Source organism: Calonectris borealis, chromosome 4, assembly GCF_964195595.1.
Source record: "Calonectris borealis chromosome 4, bCalBor7.hap1.2, whole genome shotgun sequence".
Lineage (NCBI taxonomy): Eukaryota > Metazoa > Chordata > Aves > Procellariiformes > Procellariidae > Calonectris > Calonectris borealis.
Window position 1 is genome coordinate 41199413 of NC_134315.1, and position 21604 is coordinate 41221016.

General features: G+C 37.6%; 1 protein-coding gene across 2 annotated transcripts in view; it reads left to right on the forward strand.

Moving 5' to 3' along the window:
- Window positions 1-9247: 9247 nt before the first annotated feature.
- Window positions 9248-21604, forward strand: part of GLRA3 (glycine receptor alpha 3) — a 103136-nt gene continuing 90779 nt past the window's right edge. For both annotated transcript variants that reach the window (XM_075150568.1, XM_075150569.1), the window contains exon 1: window positions 9248-9366. In XM_075150568.1, the coding sequence (XP_075006669.1) occupies window positions 9248-9366 (119 nt within the window). The remainder of the gene's footprint in view (window positions 9367-21604) is intronic.

Here is a 21604-nt window from a genome sequence, read left to right on the forward strand (position 1 = left end):
ATAAGTAATATCAAACACTTCTTTCAGTATATTGCTGCTCATATCGTTTTGACAGCAGACTTCATAGGGCAGAGTCCTCCTCTCTGTCCCAGACAGTGGTTTCCCATTCATAGTCAAGCCTACTGAAAGCACTCTGTGTGAAAATAGTTAAGTGGAAGCTAAGATAAACATAAAGTGAAAATAAGACAAAATAACCATAACCATGATTAATCATTGACATTTGAATGCTGTGTTACTTTTCTTGGTTTTAATGCATTGATCACATTTAGCAATTAATAGTAAAATTACTATATTATAATAATAATAATTAATCATAATAAATTCCACCAGTAAACTATGCCACTGTAAGACTATACTGAAATCAATGCTAAAAGGAAAGTTGCTAAACATAGAACATTTACTTTGTAATGGAAAATTTTCAGTCTTTTACTAATACTGTTGCAATCGTTTGTCTTCAAGACCTGATGCCAATGATGAAAATGATTTATGTGAAGTTGGTTGCTATTACATACATAATTTTGAAGTATCATGCACAACTGACTTTGATGTTTTAAATCCTTCTTCCCTGACAACTACGGATTCAGATCAAGAACAACTGTTGCCTTTTTATAGAAACTAAAATTTTAAAGTCCTGTTGACTTCAGCAAAAAGAAAAGGAAGAAATTAACAAGCATCACTAAACTGTAAGTATTTGTCTCTGACTTAGAACATGAACATATTCAAAATCTTGTCAGCTATGAGGTATTTTGTGGTCTATCCAGATTTAATGAATTATGAGATTAAGGGCTGGGCTTACAAGGGTTGAGGAGCATTATCCTGGTTTTGGCTGGGTTAGAGTTAATTTTCTTCCTAGTAGCTGATATAGTGCTGTGTTTTGGATTTAGGAAGAGAATAATGTTGATAACACACTGACGTTTTAGTTGTTGCTGAGCAGTGTTTACACTAAGTCAAGGACTTTTCAGCTTCTCATACTGCCCTGCCAGCAGGGAAGCTGGAGGTGCACAGGAAGCTGGGTGGGGACACAGCTGGGACAGCTGACCCAAACTAGCCAAAGGGATATTCCATACCATATGACATCATGCTGAACATGGCAGGTGTTGGTCGGGGGGGGTGCAACCGCTGCTCAGGAACTGGCTAGGCATCAGGTAGTGAGTGGTGAGCAATTGCATTGTGCATCACTTGTTTTGTATATATTTTTATCATTATTATTATTTTCCCTTCCTTTTCTGTCCTATTAAATTGTCTTTATCTCAATCCACAAGTTTTACCTTTTTTCCTATTCTCTCCCCCATCCCACTGGGGGACAGTGAGCGAACGGCTGTGTGGTGTTTAGCTGCCTGCCGGATTAAACCACAACAAACATTCAAGCTGGAACTGGATCTTAGCCCAAGTTTGACTTGTTATTCTTTCGAGCTCTTTTCTCTAAACTCATTCTGCAACAAGTCTGAGGGAGATGCATTCACCTTCCCTTGAGGAAGTTCTCACTGGTACTACCAAGTTCCTTTGTGAAAACATGTCAGCACTTTTAATGAAGATACAGTTCACAAATTACCTCAGCAGGATTGCTCACATGAACACATTTTCAAAAATCCTAAGATATTAAGTCACTTGCTGTAAAAGGAATGTACAGTAGGATGTGTTATAGCAATAATTTCTGCTGATAAAGTATCACATTACATACTACATCCATTGTTCCAAATTATTTTTCCTTACATTCTGCCCAAACAGAAATGTCTAATAGGTCAGTTGCTGTAGAGAATAATAAGGGATGAACTCACATTGATTTGTTGTTCAGTTTCAGGGATAATGTTCATTTGCTATATGTCTTGAAAGAGCTTCCAAGTACAGGATTCTTGAGCAGGCTGGTGAAGAGGGAAGGTCAAAGAGATGCATAATTACACCTCAATATAAATGATCCAGTTGTCCAAGCCCTTATAAACAAGTCAACGTATGTTGTCAACCACTCATTCTATATAAAAAGTAATATATATATAAAAAATTTTATGTAATTATCACAAAAAACTCCAACACTTTCCAGCAAATTAGTTAGCTGAAATAGATCAATAGATGTCAAAATGTGTTTAAGAAGAGCTACTCAGGAAAAAGTGGACAAAAATAGTTTGGTTTTCAGTCACAACTCTGAAAACCAGTTTTGCGTAACAGTGTTTATAAAGTAACAACCAGCTACCAAACTAAGCTACCCCAGGTCTTACATTTTAGAATCGCTTTCCGGATCGTTATGAAAGATCCCCTGCAAGTTACTGAAGTCATACAGGAATTCAGAGAGTCATTAACAGTTTATATAGCTCATAATCTTCTTATTAGATTTATGTCCTCTCTCTGTCATTATGCTAGATGTAGCGTGTACAGTCAGTACAAACATTGGAGCTAGCACAGACCACAGCAAGAGAGAGAAAACAGTTATTGGGAAATTTTCCACTTTGGTCTATATCTTTAGGATTCACTCTCTCCCTAAATTCATACCTGTGTTTGTTAGCTTTCAGAACATGTTGCAAAATCTGTATACTCTCCAAGATGAATGAAAAAAAATGATGTAAATTATGGCAGGATGAGAAAATCTGGGCTCCCAGGTTTGATTCCTTCCATTTCACATACACCTGCTGCCACTATGACTTTGCTGCATCTATTTGTGGGCACTGAGAGGTTTTTGGGTTTGGGTTTTTTTAATTTTAATGTGAAATACTCCAGTAGAAACAAAGTAGTCCAACACCAGCAGATTTCAAAAATGTCATATCTAAACCCCTGCCTCTAAGCACAAACATCAATACAGCCTAAAATATAAAACACTGAGGTGTCCTCGTAATAATTCCACTCATTACAAGACCCACACATTTTCAGCCGTATCATTAAAATGGTCTCAACCCATGTTTTACACATGCAAGCAATCATATTTCTAGCATCAAAGTCCATGGGAGTTAATTTATACAGGTACAATTTGCTTCTGAAAGTTAATTTTTTGTATGCAAAAAAAAAAAAGTAACACCCAAAAAGTGGAAGAAACTTAAAGTTTCACACTGGGAAAATGGCAGGCTACTCTGGATATTTAAGCCTTGTTCTGCTATGATTACAAGGAGTAATTAAATAAAAAAAGAGAAGCACTCACTAATTAGGAACTGTCTCTCTTGGGGCTTGAGCCAGCAAAACATTCACAGGGCTGCTGACTCCAGCAGAACAGCTCACTTGCTTTGAGCTAAACAGTGTTTAACGAATTGAAGCCTTGATTAATAAATGGAGCTAACAACAAAGTATGAAATTAGCTTGAAAATCTTTCTGCTTTTGACTGGACTCTGTGCACAATGGCTCATAGACATTTCTGCCCCTTTTTTAGACCACTATTTGTTCTGTTCTTTTTTGTAAAACATAGAGAAAATATTGACATCCCATTGACTCTCATTATCTAACAGAAATTCTGTTTATAAGCACATAAAAAAAAGACAAGATTTTGCTCCAAGGCAGTCAAGACACTATAGTGAATATAAACATATCAGCTACACCTCAGCATTTCTTTTCCTTGATGATTGCTTATGGAGTACAAATTTACACTGTATTTATATCATTGCTTAGTTGTCTTCATATAAAGTGAATACATACGCACACATTTTGTAAACATAATTACTAATATTTAATAATAATTTTATATTTAGGTATTAGACAATTTCAGGGTGGTATTTTTATGTATATACCTGTTATTTACAAGACTGTGGGGTTTTTCATTGAGGTTTCCAATCTCTTCTACCTGTATCAATATATTTTCCAAATTCTGCTGCATATACACTTGATAGGTACATGTGTTATGTTATTACTCTGAAATATACCACTTTTATTAACATCGGATGAACTCTAGCACTGAGAGTAAAGTATAGACCATGTATCTGCATTTTAATTTCTGCTACTACTATAACCCACCCCTCAGAGATTAGCTTCTCGTATAGTTTAGCACAAATCCAAAGAACATGACGGATAGAAGAACATCAGTTGCCACTGGAACTGGGGAACTCCATCTGAATTAAGAGAAGTAAGGCTTAAGATAGAAAGATGAAGAATTATCTGAAGAAAAACACATGCAATCTGTTGGTCACGTCTCAGTTTGTTAAAAGACTGATAATTTAATTAACCATGAATAGGAGTAGATACAATTTCTTTGTATGCATCTAGAAATTAAATGCAACAGCCAACGGTTAAGCAAACCAGATTAAAAAGTCTATTTATTTTAGTTACTCCAAGGCTTGCTTTTGAAGTAATACGTTTTGAAGAATGTTATGTTACAGCCTTGTGGTAAGCATCTATATTTCTTATAGAGAAAACTGGTAAATGCCAGACTCCCCACTTTATTTTCAGAGACAGAAATATGTTGCTAAGCCTTTTGTTGCTTATTGACACATACAGAACAACTACATTTTTGTTTTTAGTGACTTTACTCCCATATTTTAAAGCTGGCCTTTCTATTTTAGGATTGTGTTATAAAAAAAAATCTATTCTATTTGTAGTTTTGCATTTAGTAATAGGTCAAAGCCTCTGGGGTTTCACACTTGAATGAATTACATCCTGGGAAATCCTGTGTACTGAGAAAGCCAGATTAATTAACATAATCAAACATGTCTCAGTAAAAGCAGGATCTAAAACTACAGTGATGTCATATCCCATCACAACACCCTCTTAAAATGCTGGAATGTTCAAACTGGCAATACAAGTGTGGTAAAGACTACATACCATGAGATCTTTATTCCTTACCATTATGATATATGTGGTTTTCAACTCTGTCAGCTGGGAAGCCAATCTAATGTTTGTAAGGTCAATTTATTGCTATTCTAAGAAAGTAAATAACTTTAACTTTGTAGCTGAATATATCATGACAAAACATTGTGGGTTTATAAATTCACATGTTTTAACACTGGAACGATCGTTGATTTGAACTTCTTGAATCTCAAGGCTCATCAAATTTTACCCAGCGGCTTCTGGATCACACCCAGAACATACAGCTGACCCAGATTTAGAGACTGTAAATGGTGATCAGTTCTGCTCCCTTTTTAGTTGTTTCAATCTTTTAATTGCTTCAAAGTAGGATTTTTTTTTTCCATTCTGAATTGATCTTTTATCAGGTTCCAGTCTTATTAATTTACTTCTTCTACTTATATAAAAAATTACCTTCATTTTACAACCTTTTTTCCATCATGCAGGTTTCTAAAGCACCTCTAAGCATTTCTGGCTTTTTACAAGCTAAACTGCTTTAATCTTATGTTAGAAAAGTATTCCAAACTGTAATGTTCTTGTAGTTCTTTTCAGAAACCTTTCAAATTTGTCAGCAGCCTTCTTACAGAATGATTCTTTAAACATATTGAACCATAACATATTCCAGGATTGGGCACACTAAAATGATAATAACAACTTCTCACGACTACCACTATGATTAGTTTGTCTTAATATTCCACCAGGACTCTGTCACACCAAAAAGTACATTCAGTAATCCTTCAATCCATATCTGCACATTGGCTTCTCTGTATGAATACTGTTAAGTAGCTGCATGATCTTGCATTCAGTTGTATACATTGTGTGTTATTAAAGTGAGCTACTCTATAAAACTGACCTATGCTTAGCTCTTGTTGAGTGCAAATACACAAAGTTTTTCAAGTATCCCCATTTTTGGGACAAAAAAAAAAAGTAATCTGCTGTTATGATCCACATTAGGATCATCTCCTTTCAGTAACCTTAAAGCATTTTTGACTCACAGGCTACTCCCAGTGAACATCTCTCAAGCTCATAAATACAAGTGATTTACTTTCAAATATACCTAGATAATGGTTGGACCAGAGAAAGAGTAGCTATACAGCCTGCTGGTTATGAGGAGAATTAGAGATCGACATCAACATATTTTGGTGAAAAAATTTCTTTTCTAGATACTAATGTTTTCCATTTGTAAAGAATATGCTTCAATTAACCTCCAATACTACTGAAAGTAAATTATACAGCTCAGCTTTGTACACATACGGTATACATGTACCAGCTATCATGTTTTGAACGATGAGCAATATTTTATGATGTTGTTATCCAGGTAGATGAGGCATACATAAATGAACAATATTAATATTTGAGACAGATTCATACCATGGTGACACTCTGTGGATTTCATTTTTAAAATGGACGTTCAAACAAGTCTCACCTTTCAATTTACTGTATCTACCAGAAGTATCAAGAGATACCATAAAGATCTTCTAAAGATTGGACATAGCCATGTGTTCAGTTTTGTATAATAACAGGTAAGTCTACTAGTAGTGATATGGAAAGAATAAAAAGATGGTAATTAAAAAAATAGTGCATTAAAACACTTAAAACAATTAGGGAATATTTTATCAAAGCTTGTGATTAAAAACTAAGTATGCTTCTATGCTTCTAATCCCATTTAAGTCAACAGTATGTACTTGTGTGCTTTGTTGAACTGGAACTTTTCATGAATCAAGGCGAGTTGTTCAAATCCACTCAGAAGAGACTATTTTAATATTCAACACTATCCATATGAAAATTTTCAAAAGCTTGAAAACAACATTCGTATTTAGCAGAACAAAATCATGCAACAGCAGAGTTGCTACTTAAAGCATAAGGAAGTGTATGTTTTTCCCACAGGGATTTTGAGAAGTTTGAACTCTGCATATCTAAAGTATAGCCTATATTTATAATTAATAGAACTGTTCCTATTGGAGAACTGGAGAGTTCATGCTGGTAGTTTTAACTAATAGCATCATAAAAAAATGCACTTGCCTCAGTGCAAATAAATGAAATGTTAGACCAATTAACTGTTGAAGTACATAATGCACAAAGATAAACAGCTCCTGGAGAAGCAGCCTCACTAAATACTTATTTTAAGAGGAAAGATAAGAATTAACTGATTGGAATATATAAAGGAAGTACTCTACACTGATTCTGTAGAGCACCTGCATTGACAGACTGTCCTTGAGCAAATAGAGGGATTCTTTAGTTTGTTTGTTATTATATTTTCAGTTAAGGGTTTAAACAGGCTCTTTTCATGATCGTTGTTGCCACCCAGGGCAATGGGGAGAACAAGAGCAAAAGGATAAACTTTTTGCAAAGTGGACCTAGAAACTTAGAGTACTGAATACAAAGAGTCCTTGAATTTATGTAACCACTACTACTGAAAAAAAAAGTTCAGTGAAGAGAGGAAATAAGTTAGCGATATTCTAGTACATTCTTCAGCCATACACTGCATAGGTGTCAAAAAAGAAATCTAAACTGGATCTAAAATGTGTGGTAGGCGTTATTATTCAGTGATACCTGCTGAAACAACTTTGAAGAAGAGCTAAAAAAAGAGTAAGGATACGGCGAAAATGGAAAGCAGAAGTTAAGAACTGAGGTCAAAGCCACATGTGGGATATTTTTGAAACAAAAAAGACAATATACCTAGAAGTGGAACATGTGATTGCTTTCAAAGATTTGTAGTGAAATACCCTATTTCTAACACACACCCTATCCTTGGATATAAAGAATGCATAAAATCCCTGTTTCTTATTTCTTTTCTGCATGTCCTCTACTCAATGATCTTTTAATCTCTTTTTTTTTTATTCTGTGTAAAAAGTTGTTCTATATTTCACTCACTCTCTGTCTTTCCATCTCCCTTTTTCTGTAATGGGTTTATTATACTTCCCTCAAATTTCAGTTTCTTTTACTCTGCTTCATGTGCCTAATCTTGCTGAACCTTTGCCTTTTTCCACATCTGCTTCCTTCTTCAGCACTTGAGCTTTCTATAGCTTTTTAATAGTCTGAATAAAACTCTGGCCTGAGATAATCATGTGGGCTGTGCAACTTGCGGAGCTGCACAAGTAGTGGGGCTGCTGTCTAACACAAATTAGTGGCTGTAAGAAAAAGTAAGCCAGCAGATTATACTGGGGGATATGCCCAGCCAGATACATTGGTTCTCCCAGACATGATGTAGGTTTTCAAAGGCCATTGCCTTTTAGGCTCACAGAGAGTATCCCTACTCTACAATCTCAGTCATATTTTCCTCTTCTGTCCCTCTCCAGGTATAGTCCTTCCTCACATAACTTTCATTTTACTTCATGCACAAGCCATACAGATTCCCACAAGAATTCTGAAACAGTATTTCTCAATGTCAACCCATAAATCCTCACCCTTTTCTAATGCAAGCAGCTCCTGGCTTGCATGAAATGTTGTTTGGTTTCTCTAACAGTAACTGTAATCATCTCACTGTCCTACTGTCACCTGTACTTGCAAACTCATTCTCTGTTCCTCCCTCTTCTCATGAATAACTTCCCTGTTTCCCTCTTACAACGTTTTTTCCCTTGTTCCTTCCCATAATCCCTTCCACTCGCTTCCCCAGACAAACTTTCAAACTCTTTGGATTTCGTTATTAGTCCGCCTTATGGCACTAGATCTCTCTTTTCTAAAAAGTGGAATAGAACAGGATACATATTTCCTGTGTCCACCAGAAGAGGCTGAAATACAGAGGTGGGTTTTTTTTCCCCCATTCGCTAAGAAAAAGCATGCCACCAGCCCTACAGGCAACGCAGAATAACTCCCACCCTCTTTCCCCAATCCTTTCCGAGACCCAAGGTTCAGTGACTTCACCCCAGCTCTTGAACGACAGCTGCCCTGTGCAGGCGTCACCCCCGCTACCCCTCTTCCCGCAGGAGGGAAGGCACTCAGGCAGGGGCTATTCCGAGCTCAAACATCCACCACGGGCCCCAGCTAAGCCCTCCCCCGCGCCTCCGGCGGGGCCATCTCCCCTTCCAGGGGCAGCCCCTCCAGGGCGCCCCCTCACCGCCGCCGTCCCCGCTCCCGCCCCGCCGGCCTCCGCGGCGGCAGCGCGCTCCGGGGGGGCCGTCGGGGCCGGCCCCCGCCCTGCCTCCCCGCCCGCCCCGCCGCCGCCGGGGCCGCGGCGCCTCCCGCGCCCAGGATGCGGCCGGCGGCGGGGTGCCGGCTGCTGGCAGAAGCCGGGGGCAGGCGGGCGGGGACGTGGGCTCCCGCCGCCGCCGCGGCTCGGCGCCGCCGCTGCGGCTGGGATTAGGCTCCCGCTGGGCTGCGATGCGGAGCGGCGTGGCGGGGCCCGGCGGGAGGGCGCGGGAGGCCGCCCGGCACTAGGCGGGCGGCGGGCGCGGAGCCGCCGGAGCTCTCCAGGGTTCTGGGGCACCGCCCGCCCGCGGGAAGCCGCGCCGCCGCCCTAGCCCGCCGCGCCGCGCCGCGCCGTGCAGCTCCGCCGATGCCTCGGACACGACCGCTCCAGGGCTCCGCGGCGGCTCCCAACAGCATGGCCCGGATTAGGTACCTCCGCGCGGCTGTCTCGGGATTTTATCTGTGGGAAGCCGCGGTGCTGCTCAGGTGAGTTGTTTTCTTTGGGGAAGCAAAGGTCCCCCCCGCCGATTTTCTCGGGCAGCCGAAATGCCTGGGACTTGCGCGAAGCGTGGCCGCGGCCACTGCCCTGCCTCACCGCTAACGCCCGGCTACCTTCGGCAGCCAGACTGTGGGCACGGAAACTAAATGCGTGGGGTCCATGCTTCGCGAATGACTTTGTAACATTGCAGTGCCTCGAATTTGATTTTGTGTTTTGCAAGCTGAAGGCTGTGCATTTCCTTCACCTGTTCACAGTTAGGGTTTCCCTATTTGATCTGTGAAATTTATCACTGTTTTTAGCAGGAAATGTAACATTAAAGATCTTGAAAACTCTTCAGGTGCAAAGTGTCTATACGTAAAAGTTACAGAAGATAATCTGAGTGGGGAAGATATAGACTTATTTATTACTATCAGTTCTTTCCAGTAAAAGGAAAATCAGGGATTGCATTAGGTCAGAGAAGTCTTATACAGAAACAGAAAAAATGACAGCTGAGTGAACAGAGGATATGGTCTACAGAATTTCCCTCAAGAGGAAAAGCTTTTGCTGTACCACTGGCAGTCTAGGATTTGTATTATGAAAGATAGCAACATATCCATAAATTACAACCTGGGTAGAAGTCTGAGGTTCACATGGCTTTTTCTACTTTCTGCCCAGCACACTTTTTCTAGCTAAAGTAATATTATGATATCAATGCAAGCATTCTTTTAATACATAGCTCTCGAAAGCTAAAATAAACTTGAATAACTTGAATCCTCTGTTTAAAGGTGAGGGGAAAACTTAAACAGAAAAATCAGACATGTAAAGATGCAGACTTCAATGTCATCAGATATTCACTGCTTATGCAGAGTTAACCATGTTTGTTATCAACAAACATTCTAGCTTTGTATCACAATAAACAGATTATGGCATATAACATGACAATGCCAGACTATTTTAAGAATCTCATTATTGCTTGACAAAGATAAAAAAGGAACCTTAAATCTGAAAAGTGGTTCTCCAAAGAGAGTTTGGGGATTATACATGTAAGGGATTTATAACCACAAAGTTAAAACAGTAGCGTGTAGTGCCCACACACAAGTGATGGCACACTTCACAGGTGCTCACAGGTCCATAGCAAATTTTTCCTTTTTGAAGTTAGTTTCATGACCGGTTTTGTAGCAACATATGTAATATAAATAGTTTATAATGTGATTTTGTTGCAATTGTGCCAAAAGAAAGAGATTTTAAGAAACTGGATCATATGGTATGGGATTAATTCACACTGGAAGGAAAGAGTAAATGCATGTATATTACAGTTTAAATTTTCCAGTCGCATTGAGTATTTAATGTTCAGAGTAGATGACCAAACCCATTTGTAGTGTAGGCAATACAAGCAGTACTGTGCTATTATTATTCTATTTCAATGTACTTATAGAACTTACTTTTCCTCTGTGTATTATTTAAATGTCATACTACTGTTGAATGATTCATCCTTTATTTTAATGATATAAAAACACATACTATATTCCAGGGGGGAAAAAAGTGAAAAAGTCAGTTTTGGAAAGCATATGTGTATTTTGCATCACATAATACTGGGCTAACATTTAATTGTTTCAAAATGTATAGAGGCATCTTATTTTACATAAATTCAAATTATTCTGTTCAACGTCCAAATAACTGTTGTATTGCAATAGCCTTCTGCTCTTAAATTATCATTTTATCACAATGAACATGGTTACTGTGCACAAGGACTATTTAGTCTGAGAAAGACTTCAGAAAGCTGCTCAGAATCTATGTATATCTTTGATATATATCTCAATATAGAGACTGCTGGTGACTTTAGGTCTAGCAATAATACTTGAGTAACCTGAGTCAGTTCGAGACACACAGAAGTCCTCTCCATGCTTTAAAATGGAAAAAGTGTGAAAAAAAAAATACTAAAACCTGTAAAATTCCCAAACTTCCTAGAGATATTAATTCTAGTTCTCTTCCAGCTTAAGCCTTGTGAAATGATTTACATTAGAGCAAAGGGAACAGGGAACAGTAGGATGCTGCTTGCACTTTCTGTAAGACACACAGACTCCAGCCTTAGCAGCTATATAGCACCCTCAGTGAGAAGATGGATGTGCTATGAATTTCTAGGAACAACCAAACCTTACATGTTTCACTTGCTCAAACATTATGGAAAAAATCACGTATCTTCTCTTACATCACACAACATTAAAACTTTTCTGCTCTTCGTTAACAAGCACTCAAGGCTGTGTGAGAAGACTGAAGGACCCCAGCAGAAAGAACCTTCAATTCTTGTCCAACAGCCCTGAGGCTGTTTAAAGTGATTGTTTAAATTATATGCCTGTGAAGATAGACATTTAGTTTTATTTTCAGTACAGGTCAAACGAAAACAAAAAGGATTTTTTTCAGTATAAAGTTACAGGCTTGTGACTTTAACGAGCAAAGTCTCTGGATTGGCATGCTTCACAAGAGGAAACTGCACCTGATTTTTTTTTTTTAAGTAATAATTTTTTACCCCACATCTAAAGGCTCTTCAAATTGAAATGACTGAAACAAGATGTATATTGGTCATAGTAGGATCTAATTATTAATTTGATTTCTGAAAGACATTGTAGAGAGAACAAAACTTTGTCAATGGTCTTTCATAATATTGTGCATGGTTGTACTACTATGTCTTAGATTAATAACATACTTATTGGTAATATATTAATAGATTTTACACATGAAAAACAAGGGTTTAAACACATAGCACTCTATTATGTTTTCAGTGATATGTTTGAGGACTGAGAGAAAAGCTATAATCAGACCCAAAATAAAAAATTATTATTTATTAATGACTACCAGGACAAGCCCCAGTGTGATATTAAGAAGAGGGTAGAGATGTAAGAATGAGGGTAAAAGCTAGGGAAAATAATTTCATGAAGCCTAAAAAAACTGTAATTCACTACCAAAAAAGGAAAAAAACATTTCTAAGCTATGGTTTGAAGTTATAATAATCTCTAAGACTGAGCATTCCTCTGTTTTCATTAAAGTAATACCGTTAACAAAAATTCCTCTGGATTTGCCTGGATTCCAAAAGGTCACGCTGAAAGCAAGATCATATTTGTAGAGTCAATACGAAGATCATATTTGTGAGTCAAACAGTTTTATGACATTTCTCAAACTTGCAAGGGCACCAGCACAGCTCTATTAGAACTACACTGTCAGGGACTTGCCAGGGACTCTGCTTTCTCCTTAAAGAGTATAGTCTGGGTGTTTTATATGTAGACCTGTGTATGGGGAAAGCACAGGATGAAAAGTAGGCGGCACTGTGGAAATGCAAAATAGATTCTCCCTATATGATATTTCTTTAGGTATCCCTATTAGCATAGATCAAGAATCGTGCTACAATTAGGTTATTACCTCTTTCCTTATTCTTTTCACTGCCCCATTGGCCTTATATTGGAGGAAACAGTATCACAGAGACAGCTAAATGTACTTAGAGACCAGATTGTTGTGGAAGAAATCTCCATGCAATGTAACTCTGGGGTATGTCTGAGCTCACAGTTAACTGATTTTGAAATTATTCTTGCATTGCATTGCAAATTGATTTCAGATGAATAGCTTTAAGAAGCAGAAGTCAATATCCTTTAAGCCAGCATTAGTTCCTCTAAATAATGGAGAAAAAAAAACAACAGCCAAAAAATATTAAATCTGACATATCATCACAAACATCTTTGAAAATAAAGATTTTCAGAGGTACTGATGAAACTAAAGTAGCTTATTAATATGTTAAGAATTATACCTACAAAACTATTCAAGAAATAAAAGTGGCTGCTAAAATCAGGATGTGAATAAAATAGTGTGTGAAAGAAAATGTAGTAACTCAAGATGAGAGCACTGAGGTACAGTACCTTTCCCCAGCAGCCCAAACTCAATTTGAAAAGACAGTTTCTGTGAGATAAATCGGTCGACAGACTCCAGATCCTAGTGAAAAGGACTTGATATTTCTCAGGGAGCAGCAAGGGAAGGGAAGGTGAGCTGGGAGTCCAGACTCACAGCAAAGCAGGCAGGAGAAGGGTCCTAACAACAAAGTTTGCAGTCCCACAGAACCTGTGCAGGAACAGAGCAGATCCAGTCCAAACAACAGTTCAGATTGCCAGGCAAAGTTGGTAGTGATGAGGCAGGTCCAAGGTCAAGGCAAAAGTCAGGTCAGCAGATCAGGCTCAGAATCAGAATTAGGAAGGTACAAGGCTGGGTGAAGGTGTACTTGCACAGAAGCTCACATGCACACCAAGAGCATCTCCCCAGCACTCCTGAAGGAGGGGAAGGAAAAAAAAAAAAAACAAAAAAAAAGAGAAGCAAACAAAGAACAAAGGAAAAAACAGCTCCTGAGAGAAGAGGTCTGAACGCCTGCTGAGGCTTCTGCAGCTTTTTATCAAACAACTCTGCTTCAAAGCTGGGCTGCTGCATTATCAAAGCTGGCACTGAGTCCGGGTAGCCAAACCCCTGGGATAAAGGAAATGTGCTCAGGGTCCTTGTAAAATGTCGGGTGGAGAGCATCGGGGTTCCCTTGCACAATGTACCCATAGGCAGGCATTGTACCTTCCAAAACTCAGACAAAAAGGAAGTGGGTTTTTTTTTGTAACCAAGAATACGTAATTCAAATTCTCTCATATTTCAATTATACCAGTGAAAACACTGAAATCTCTTTGAACCAAATATGAATTTTGTCATGGGTATGAATTTGATCAGAACTTTTACTATCCATTCTTTATTTCTATAAAAAATGATTATTTTTCTAAGTGACTACCATGTTTATAATTTTGAGAAAGAATTATGTGTAGATTTTTGAGTTTATAACGTTATAAATGGTAAGAAAATTAAATAACAAAGAAATTTCAATTAAAAACATGAATCTTTCAATTCTTACTGTGCTAGTGACATTTGCTTGTTTTTCAACCTCTCCTAATTCATTTCTAGCCAATTGATGCTAACAACAACTGAAAGCGAGTAATATTGTGAGATAAGTGCTGTGCTCCTGTATGATGAAAAATGTAATAGCTCCTCTATCAGACTAGCCTTGTCCAGACATCCTAGGAATCATGACAATTAGAGAAAATGAAAATTTTTATAAGATTAGAGCTTCTTATTTTAACAGATTTAGAATACAAGCTTCAAATGACCTTACTGAGTATTATGTAATAATACCTATAGGGAATGATTCCCGCAAATCAGCTTTTCTCAAGTAATGAACAATGAAGAGCCCTTCTGTGTGGTGCTGCATCTTCTCCTTTTTATTGCTTTTCCTACTGATCTTCCTGATGTTTATTGGAAGAATCAGTAAAAGGAGATAGGAACTAGAAAGGAATAGTTTTTCTTTCACTAATAGGTAGGTATTGTGAACAGACCGAGTAAAAGGTACCGTTTTGAGGATGAGTATCAACTACCAGCAGAAAGGGAACATCTCAGAGAGCAGGAAAAGACACAGCTAGAAACTATGTGTAACAAGAATGCAGGACGAAAGCAAGAGAATGAGAAAAGCATCAGGACAAAGTCAAGAGAAAAGGCGAGAATCTTTGAGACTATACTTTTTTCTAGCACAGACTATAATCCATTATTTTTTATGGCTTCTGAAGCAATATGATCCTTCCTGACTGATATCTTTAGATGTTATGTCAATACAAATGCGAAGTAGTGTGAGTAAAAAGAAAGAATGAAGGAAAAAAAGTACAAAAATAGACAGCATGTGGTTATAAAAGTATAAAAGAATGCATTTTCTTATTACTCTTCCAGTCAGCTGTCTAATGAATTGCTCCAATGTTATTCAACAGCAAACAGGGTAATAATACTTGATGTACATTGCAGTGGACTTTCTACACAACGAACACTTCCTATATAATTTTTCTATACGACATACCATCCTGTTATTCCTCTAGCCCTACCACAGATGTACAAAATTAGCGGGGACGGGGGGAGAGTCAGGGTATTTCCGGGTAGGAACTTCCCTAAGGAAGCTCAGTCCTCTTCAATATTGTTATTACTAAAGTTTCTGTTTGGTGACATGAAATATTAGTGAAATGCAGTTTCCAAGGGAAACAGTGTGAGACCACAGAATATGTAGAAAAGTTCAAGACTCTGGCCTGAGATAATCATGTAGTCATCAATGGGGCTGTTGAAAGACTGCGGCTGCACAAATAGTGGGGCTGCTGCCTAATACAAATCAATGGTTATAGGAAAAAGCAAGCCAGCAGATTATCCTGAGACTGTTTCAGTGAAATAATAAAGTGAGTAGAAAGCAGACACAGGAGTACTAAATTATCTCAAACTGTGAGGTTGAGTTAATTGCTATTAACCTGTATGTGATTCTTACAGCTAAAACTAATTTACGAAGGGTATCATAAGCAAAATCAGCTATGACATTTTAAAAAAGCAAACTAGTTTTTTTCCTCTTCCTGATTAAAATTCAGGCTGCAGTTATAGCTACATAACCTACTATCTTAAGATTTTACCCTTTGTTGCATTCCATCTTTGATATAAAATATATATAAAAATAGGTTTGATACTAAAAAAAAATATTGGAATATGCTACCCATCTCACCATTGCCCAAAGTTTTACCTACTATGCACAGTTTGCATAAGACTCCACTATATCTAGAACTTATCTCCAGTTTCTTATAAAATAAATTTTTCTCCCTTTCAGAATTTTGAAAGGGTAAAATATTAGCCTAATGTAACCCTAAATAACATCTCTGAGGATTCACAGGTACCAGAATATATCATTTCCAAGATGACTTTCTATAATATTGTCTGTTTACAAAACTATATAATTCTTACCAACAATTAACTTTAATTAATTTTAATTTCACAACTAACCACTCAGCAGAAATGCCTAGTAAATACAGCACGGTTCTTCAGAAGGTTGGGGTTTTTTAAAAATTATTATTGCTTTACACCTTAGTGGGTGACTGCAGAGTTTAGGGACTTTTTTGTGAAAAGTTGGTTTATAATGGTCTGGGATACAGTAGGGCTTGATTATTAAAAAGGTCCTAAGATTTTGTCCTGCTAAGGGTTTTAATTTCATAAAGTTTTCAAAACTGCACTGTCATCTGTTAGATTCAGTAATGCAGAGGAGCGTCGATGCTCTGGGCACATGTAAGCTAAGACATATTCATCTGCAGGGACCAACTAAACTTCCAGTTTTGTGAGCAACATATCTGCTGGCTAGGGGTGCTCTACTAGCTAAATAAAATAAGTGTCACAAAGTGGTAATTTGCTGGCAAAAGTATGATAAAACTTTTCATTTTTTGAAGGGAAAAATAAAAATTTTGAAATTAGTCATGACTAAAGCACTGACTTCACACAGCTAAATTATGTCTAACTACAGTACTCTAAGGTAAATGTTAATTCTGTGTCTAAGTACCTATATAATGCCTCCATGAAGGGATGCACATCTAAGCGATGTTTTCCCTGATGCCATCGAGTCAGATCCATTACCTCTGATTCAGCAGTATTAGAACTAAAATGAAAGCGGGCAGATTTCAGCATCACATCTGGACTACATCCCATAAAACACTTCTTTTTAAATACATAGTGGGATATTTCATTGCTTTATTCTATCAGAAAAAAATGCTTTATGCAAATTTTCTTTTTTTTTTTTTGCAAAAAAAAGGAAGCAGATTTATGAGTTTTCAAGACTTACCAGTTTGCTTTACTTGCACACTGAAGACTGGATACTCAATTGTTTTGAACATGATATGGCAATTTTTTACTATACAAAGTGACTATGAAATGCACCCACTTGAGACAGTAATCCATGATTACAAAAAGTACAATACAGTAGAGAACTGGAATTAAAAATGCTACTTGCAAGCAGTTTCTCCATATATACATTAAAATTTTACCTCCAAAACTTATCCCAAAATCCTAACACTGTGCAAATGAATTCTAAGAACATATCTATGTCTTTAATTCTTTCTGTTGCTCCTGTACACAGACCTTTGGATGTAAGAGTACTCAAATTTTCACCTGTAATCAAAATGTGAGCACAAATGCACTTGTTCAGATTCCCTAAGTAATGGTTAATAGAATGGCTTTTTTCATCCTTTTTAACAGTGATGACTCCTTCAGGAGATGAAGTGTCTTGCACATAATAAAGACCAGAACGCATTCGGTCATGGTCTTTCCTTCCCAGCATATTGCCGTTTGTTTGTACGAAGCTTTTAAGACTCAGATGATAATTAAGGGGGTGCTGGATACATGGCATAAGCAAGACTACTATAGCAAAGACAAAGCATATCTGAAGAGAAGTTTAAACACCACTTTCTGTGTGTGTGAAAGAGCAGGCATGTACGTGTAGTGGACCAGGATAATTTTGGTGGAAACATGAAAAGCTAGCAGCACTGGTTTTTAACCTTCACATTATTTTCTGTGACTTATTCGGTAAGGAATATACTTCAGCACATGCATTAGGAATACTGGGTTCTGTCATTATGTGGCATGAATCCTACCACTCTCGTTGTCACCCTGAAGCTCAACCCTGTTGTTCCTTAAAGAAAGTCTTATACTGAATTATTATAGTGTTGATTCTGGATAGAATTAATAAAAAGGAAAAAAATTACTTAATCCATGTATCTCATGTAAATTAACACAGCTGGTTGAACATCACCATTCCTGTCCCACAGAAAATTCCAAAGCTCTGAAAAGATTTTATTGCTTTTTTCAATGCATAAAAGGAATTTCAAGTTGCAGAAAGCAGGAAAAAAATCTCTGTCAATTCTGTGGGGGAGATGTTCAGAGAAGTTTTTGAAAATTAGAACCCGAGACCCCACCTTCAGTTCCCATTGACATTAGAAAACTGATTGTGGCTGACAGAACAGAAAGGACACTGGACAATATTCCACTCAAGCCTGCCAGTATTTCATTAAAACAACATTGAAACACATATGTTTCTGTAAAACTCTATTTCAAGAAATCAGTATTTTTCCAACTGGAAATATTTTGTCTTAATTGAAAATTCTTAATCAATAGTAATAACACAGTATCTACACTATAATTAACTGACTAATCAAAATAAACAATTTCACGATAAGTGTTTTGGGAAAGAACTTTATATAGCACTGAATTCTATTTACTGATAAGTTTTTACTTGTCTGGGCTGTAGTCCTGCTTGCTGAAATACTTTATTTTAAGGTGAGTGACTCTTCAGGCTATATTCAGCTTTTCGCTAACTGAACTTATATCTTATCAAACTTATTTTGGAGAAAAAGTCTCGTCTTCTAAACAGCCATCCAACATGCCCACTGAAGGTACAGGACAACATGGTTGTACTGATACAAGCAGAGCTTCCCTAAGGCAAATGGAATAGTGTTTAATTGAATTGTGCTTCAGTCTTCACAAACACTGTTGTTTTAATTCAAAATCAAATTTTTATCTTGTTTTTATAAACCGCAACCATTTTATTCTATTATAAGATTTTCTGTGAAGACTTTTACGAAGAGTAAAATAATTGTTTGAGAAGAAACATATCAAAGAACCCCAGTTTTCAGATTCAGTTATGGTTTTCAACTCATAAAAGTGGATTTTTAGAGCAAAACAAGGCAAAGGAGGAACAGAAGACTTATGACATTCTAAATGGTCATTAATTATGATTACAATAAATACCGTTTTTTCTACAGATGCACACTTTAATGGACACTGTTCCTGTTTATATTGAGTGAGAGTACAGCAATCTAGTGGATGCAAAGTAAGCTGATGGGGCAATGCCACAACAATAGTAAAATATCTAGGCAGTGAATTAGAACTAGAAAACACAGTAACATGCAGCTCTACAATTTAAAAGACATTTTGGGATGCATTCAAAATACAGGATCAACAAAGCAACTATAATCTGTAGAATTCTGTTTTCAGTATTCACAGGTTTCTCCTAGATTTGGGAAGAGTTTGCCTTGGGAAACAATATTTTGCAGTTTTTAGCCAGGCAAAAGTCTCATTTTAATTAATTCTCCTTTCAATCTAGTGTTGCCTCATTGACATCAGTTGAATTACTATTCATTATGGTGGTGAAAGACACCAGTCGGTTCCTGCACAAGTTCAATTTGTTAGAGGAATCATTCATTAACCACAAAAATAAATGTAATTGTTCAGCTCTGATATACTTTTATAGAAGGATATCTGGTGTTATAAAAGATAATATTCTGAAATTATTTTACTTGGTCATTTTGCAATCTATCCATTACTCCAATAACTTTTCTCCATTTTTCAGTTAATACGCAAATTAGTCTTTATAGTGAGATAGTAATGCAAGTTCAGAATACTATAAATTAGTGATATACAGTTTCTATTTTTAAAAATATTCTGTTTATTTTAGCCAAGTATTATCTGTCTAAAAAAAACCCCAAAAACAGTTAATTGAATTTTGGGAAGGTCTGAGTATCTTTAATTCAAACTTAAAGTTGTAAAAAACTTAACCCATGCAGTAGGTCTTTGGAAGAGTGAGAGATTTGTCAGAATTTGAATACTTGAAACATTCTCTGCTGCTTGTATAGCTGATTGAGTCAGCTTTTTCCCCAAAAATGTAGACTGAATAAATTAAGAGATAGCAAGAAACTAAGACCTGAGTTTAGAATATTTATAAAAATAAGGTATACAACAGGTACAAAAGACTACTAAGGAAGTATGTGCTTCTGGGAAAACAATGAACAAATACTCAGATTAGTCATAATTCATAAAATGTCTTAAGAAAATTCACATGCTGCATAGCTGAAATTGACAACAATAAACTTGTCTTAAACAAGAAAGAATAATTAGAGGGACAACATGTAGTTTACTGAACCCATATCTTAATTAAGCTAGAAAGCCATGCCCATAGGATTATGAAGAATGCTGACAAGTTAGTTTTCTTTCTTTACCCTAAGAGAGATATTTTTTTCCCCAAGGGGGGGTAGTAAAGCATTGTGCTTATATATATGTACCGAGTCACAAACAAAAACAAGTATATACAAATTTAGCCTCATCTAGAATATAAAACCCTTTGACCTGTAGAATGGTGATCAGGTCATAGTGACTTAAACAGAAGACTTAAAACCCCATTATTCTCTGTTTTTCTCTCTTTATTAGGAAAAGCTGAAAAACTCCACAGCAATCCAAAGTTGTTTTAAACTATAGTATATAAAGTAAATAAGCTGTAAACATTATACCATTCTACTTCCATGACAAACAGGACTGAAAGAAAAATGCAGGGCTGGAGGAATTCTCAACCGTATTAATAAAAGGGAAAAAAATACGACACCATGAAGGTATCAGGAATATCATAACAAAGTGCTTGTAACCATTGCCTAACCTACAAAGAGCACTAAAATGCAATGTTAATTCAGTCACTGAAACAGAAAAATGAAATTATTCCAAATCGGAAAGAAAAGACATTTTCAATAGTTGCATTGAAATGCAATCCCATATATTTCATAGAATCATAGAATCATTAAGGTTGGAAAAGACCTCTAAGGACATTGAGTCCAACCATCAACCCAACACTACCATGCCCACTACACCATGTCCCTAAGCGCCTCATCTACACGTCTTTTAAATACTTCCAGGGATGGGGACTCAACCACTTCCCTGGGCAGCCTGTTCCAAGGCCTGACCACTCTTACAGTAAAGAAATTTCTCCTAATGTCCAGTATAAGCCTCCCTTAGCGCAACTTGAGGCCATTTCCTCTCGTCCTATCACTAGTTACTTGGGAGAAGGGACCAACACCCACCTCGCTACAACCTCCTTTCAGGTAGTTGTAGAGCGCGATGAGGTCTCCCCTCAACCTCCTCTTCTCCAGACTAAACAGTCCCAGTTCCCTCAGCCGCTCCTCATAAGACTTGTTCTCCAGGCCCTTCACCAGCTTCGTTGCCCTTCTCTGGACACGTTCCAGCACCTCAATGTCCTTCTTGTAGTGAGGGGCCCAAAACGGAACACAGGATTCGAGGTGCGTCCTCACCACTGCCGAGTACGGGGGCACGATCACCTCCCTAGTCCTGCTGGCCACACTATTTCTGATACAGGCCAGGATGCCATTGGTCTTCTTGGCCACCTGGGCACACTGCCGACTCATGTTCAGCCGGCTGTCAATCAGCTCCCCCAGGTCCTTTTCCTCTGGGCAGCTTTCCAGCCATTCTTCCCCAAGCCTGTAGCGTTGCCTGAGGTTGTTGTGGCCGAAGTGCAGGACCGACACTTGGCCTTGTTGAACCTCATACAGTTGGCCTCGG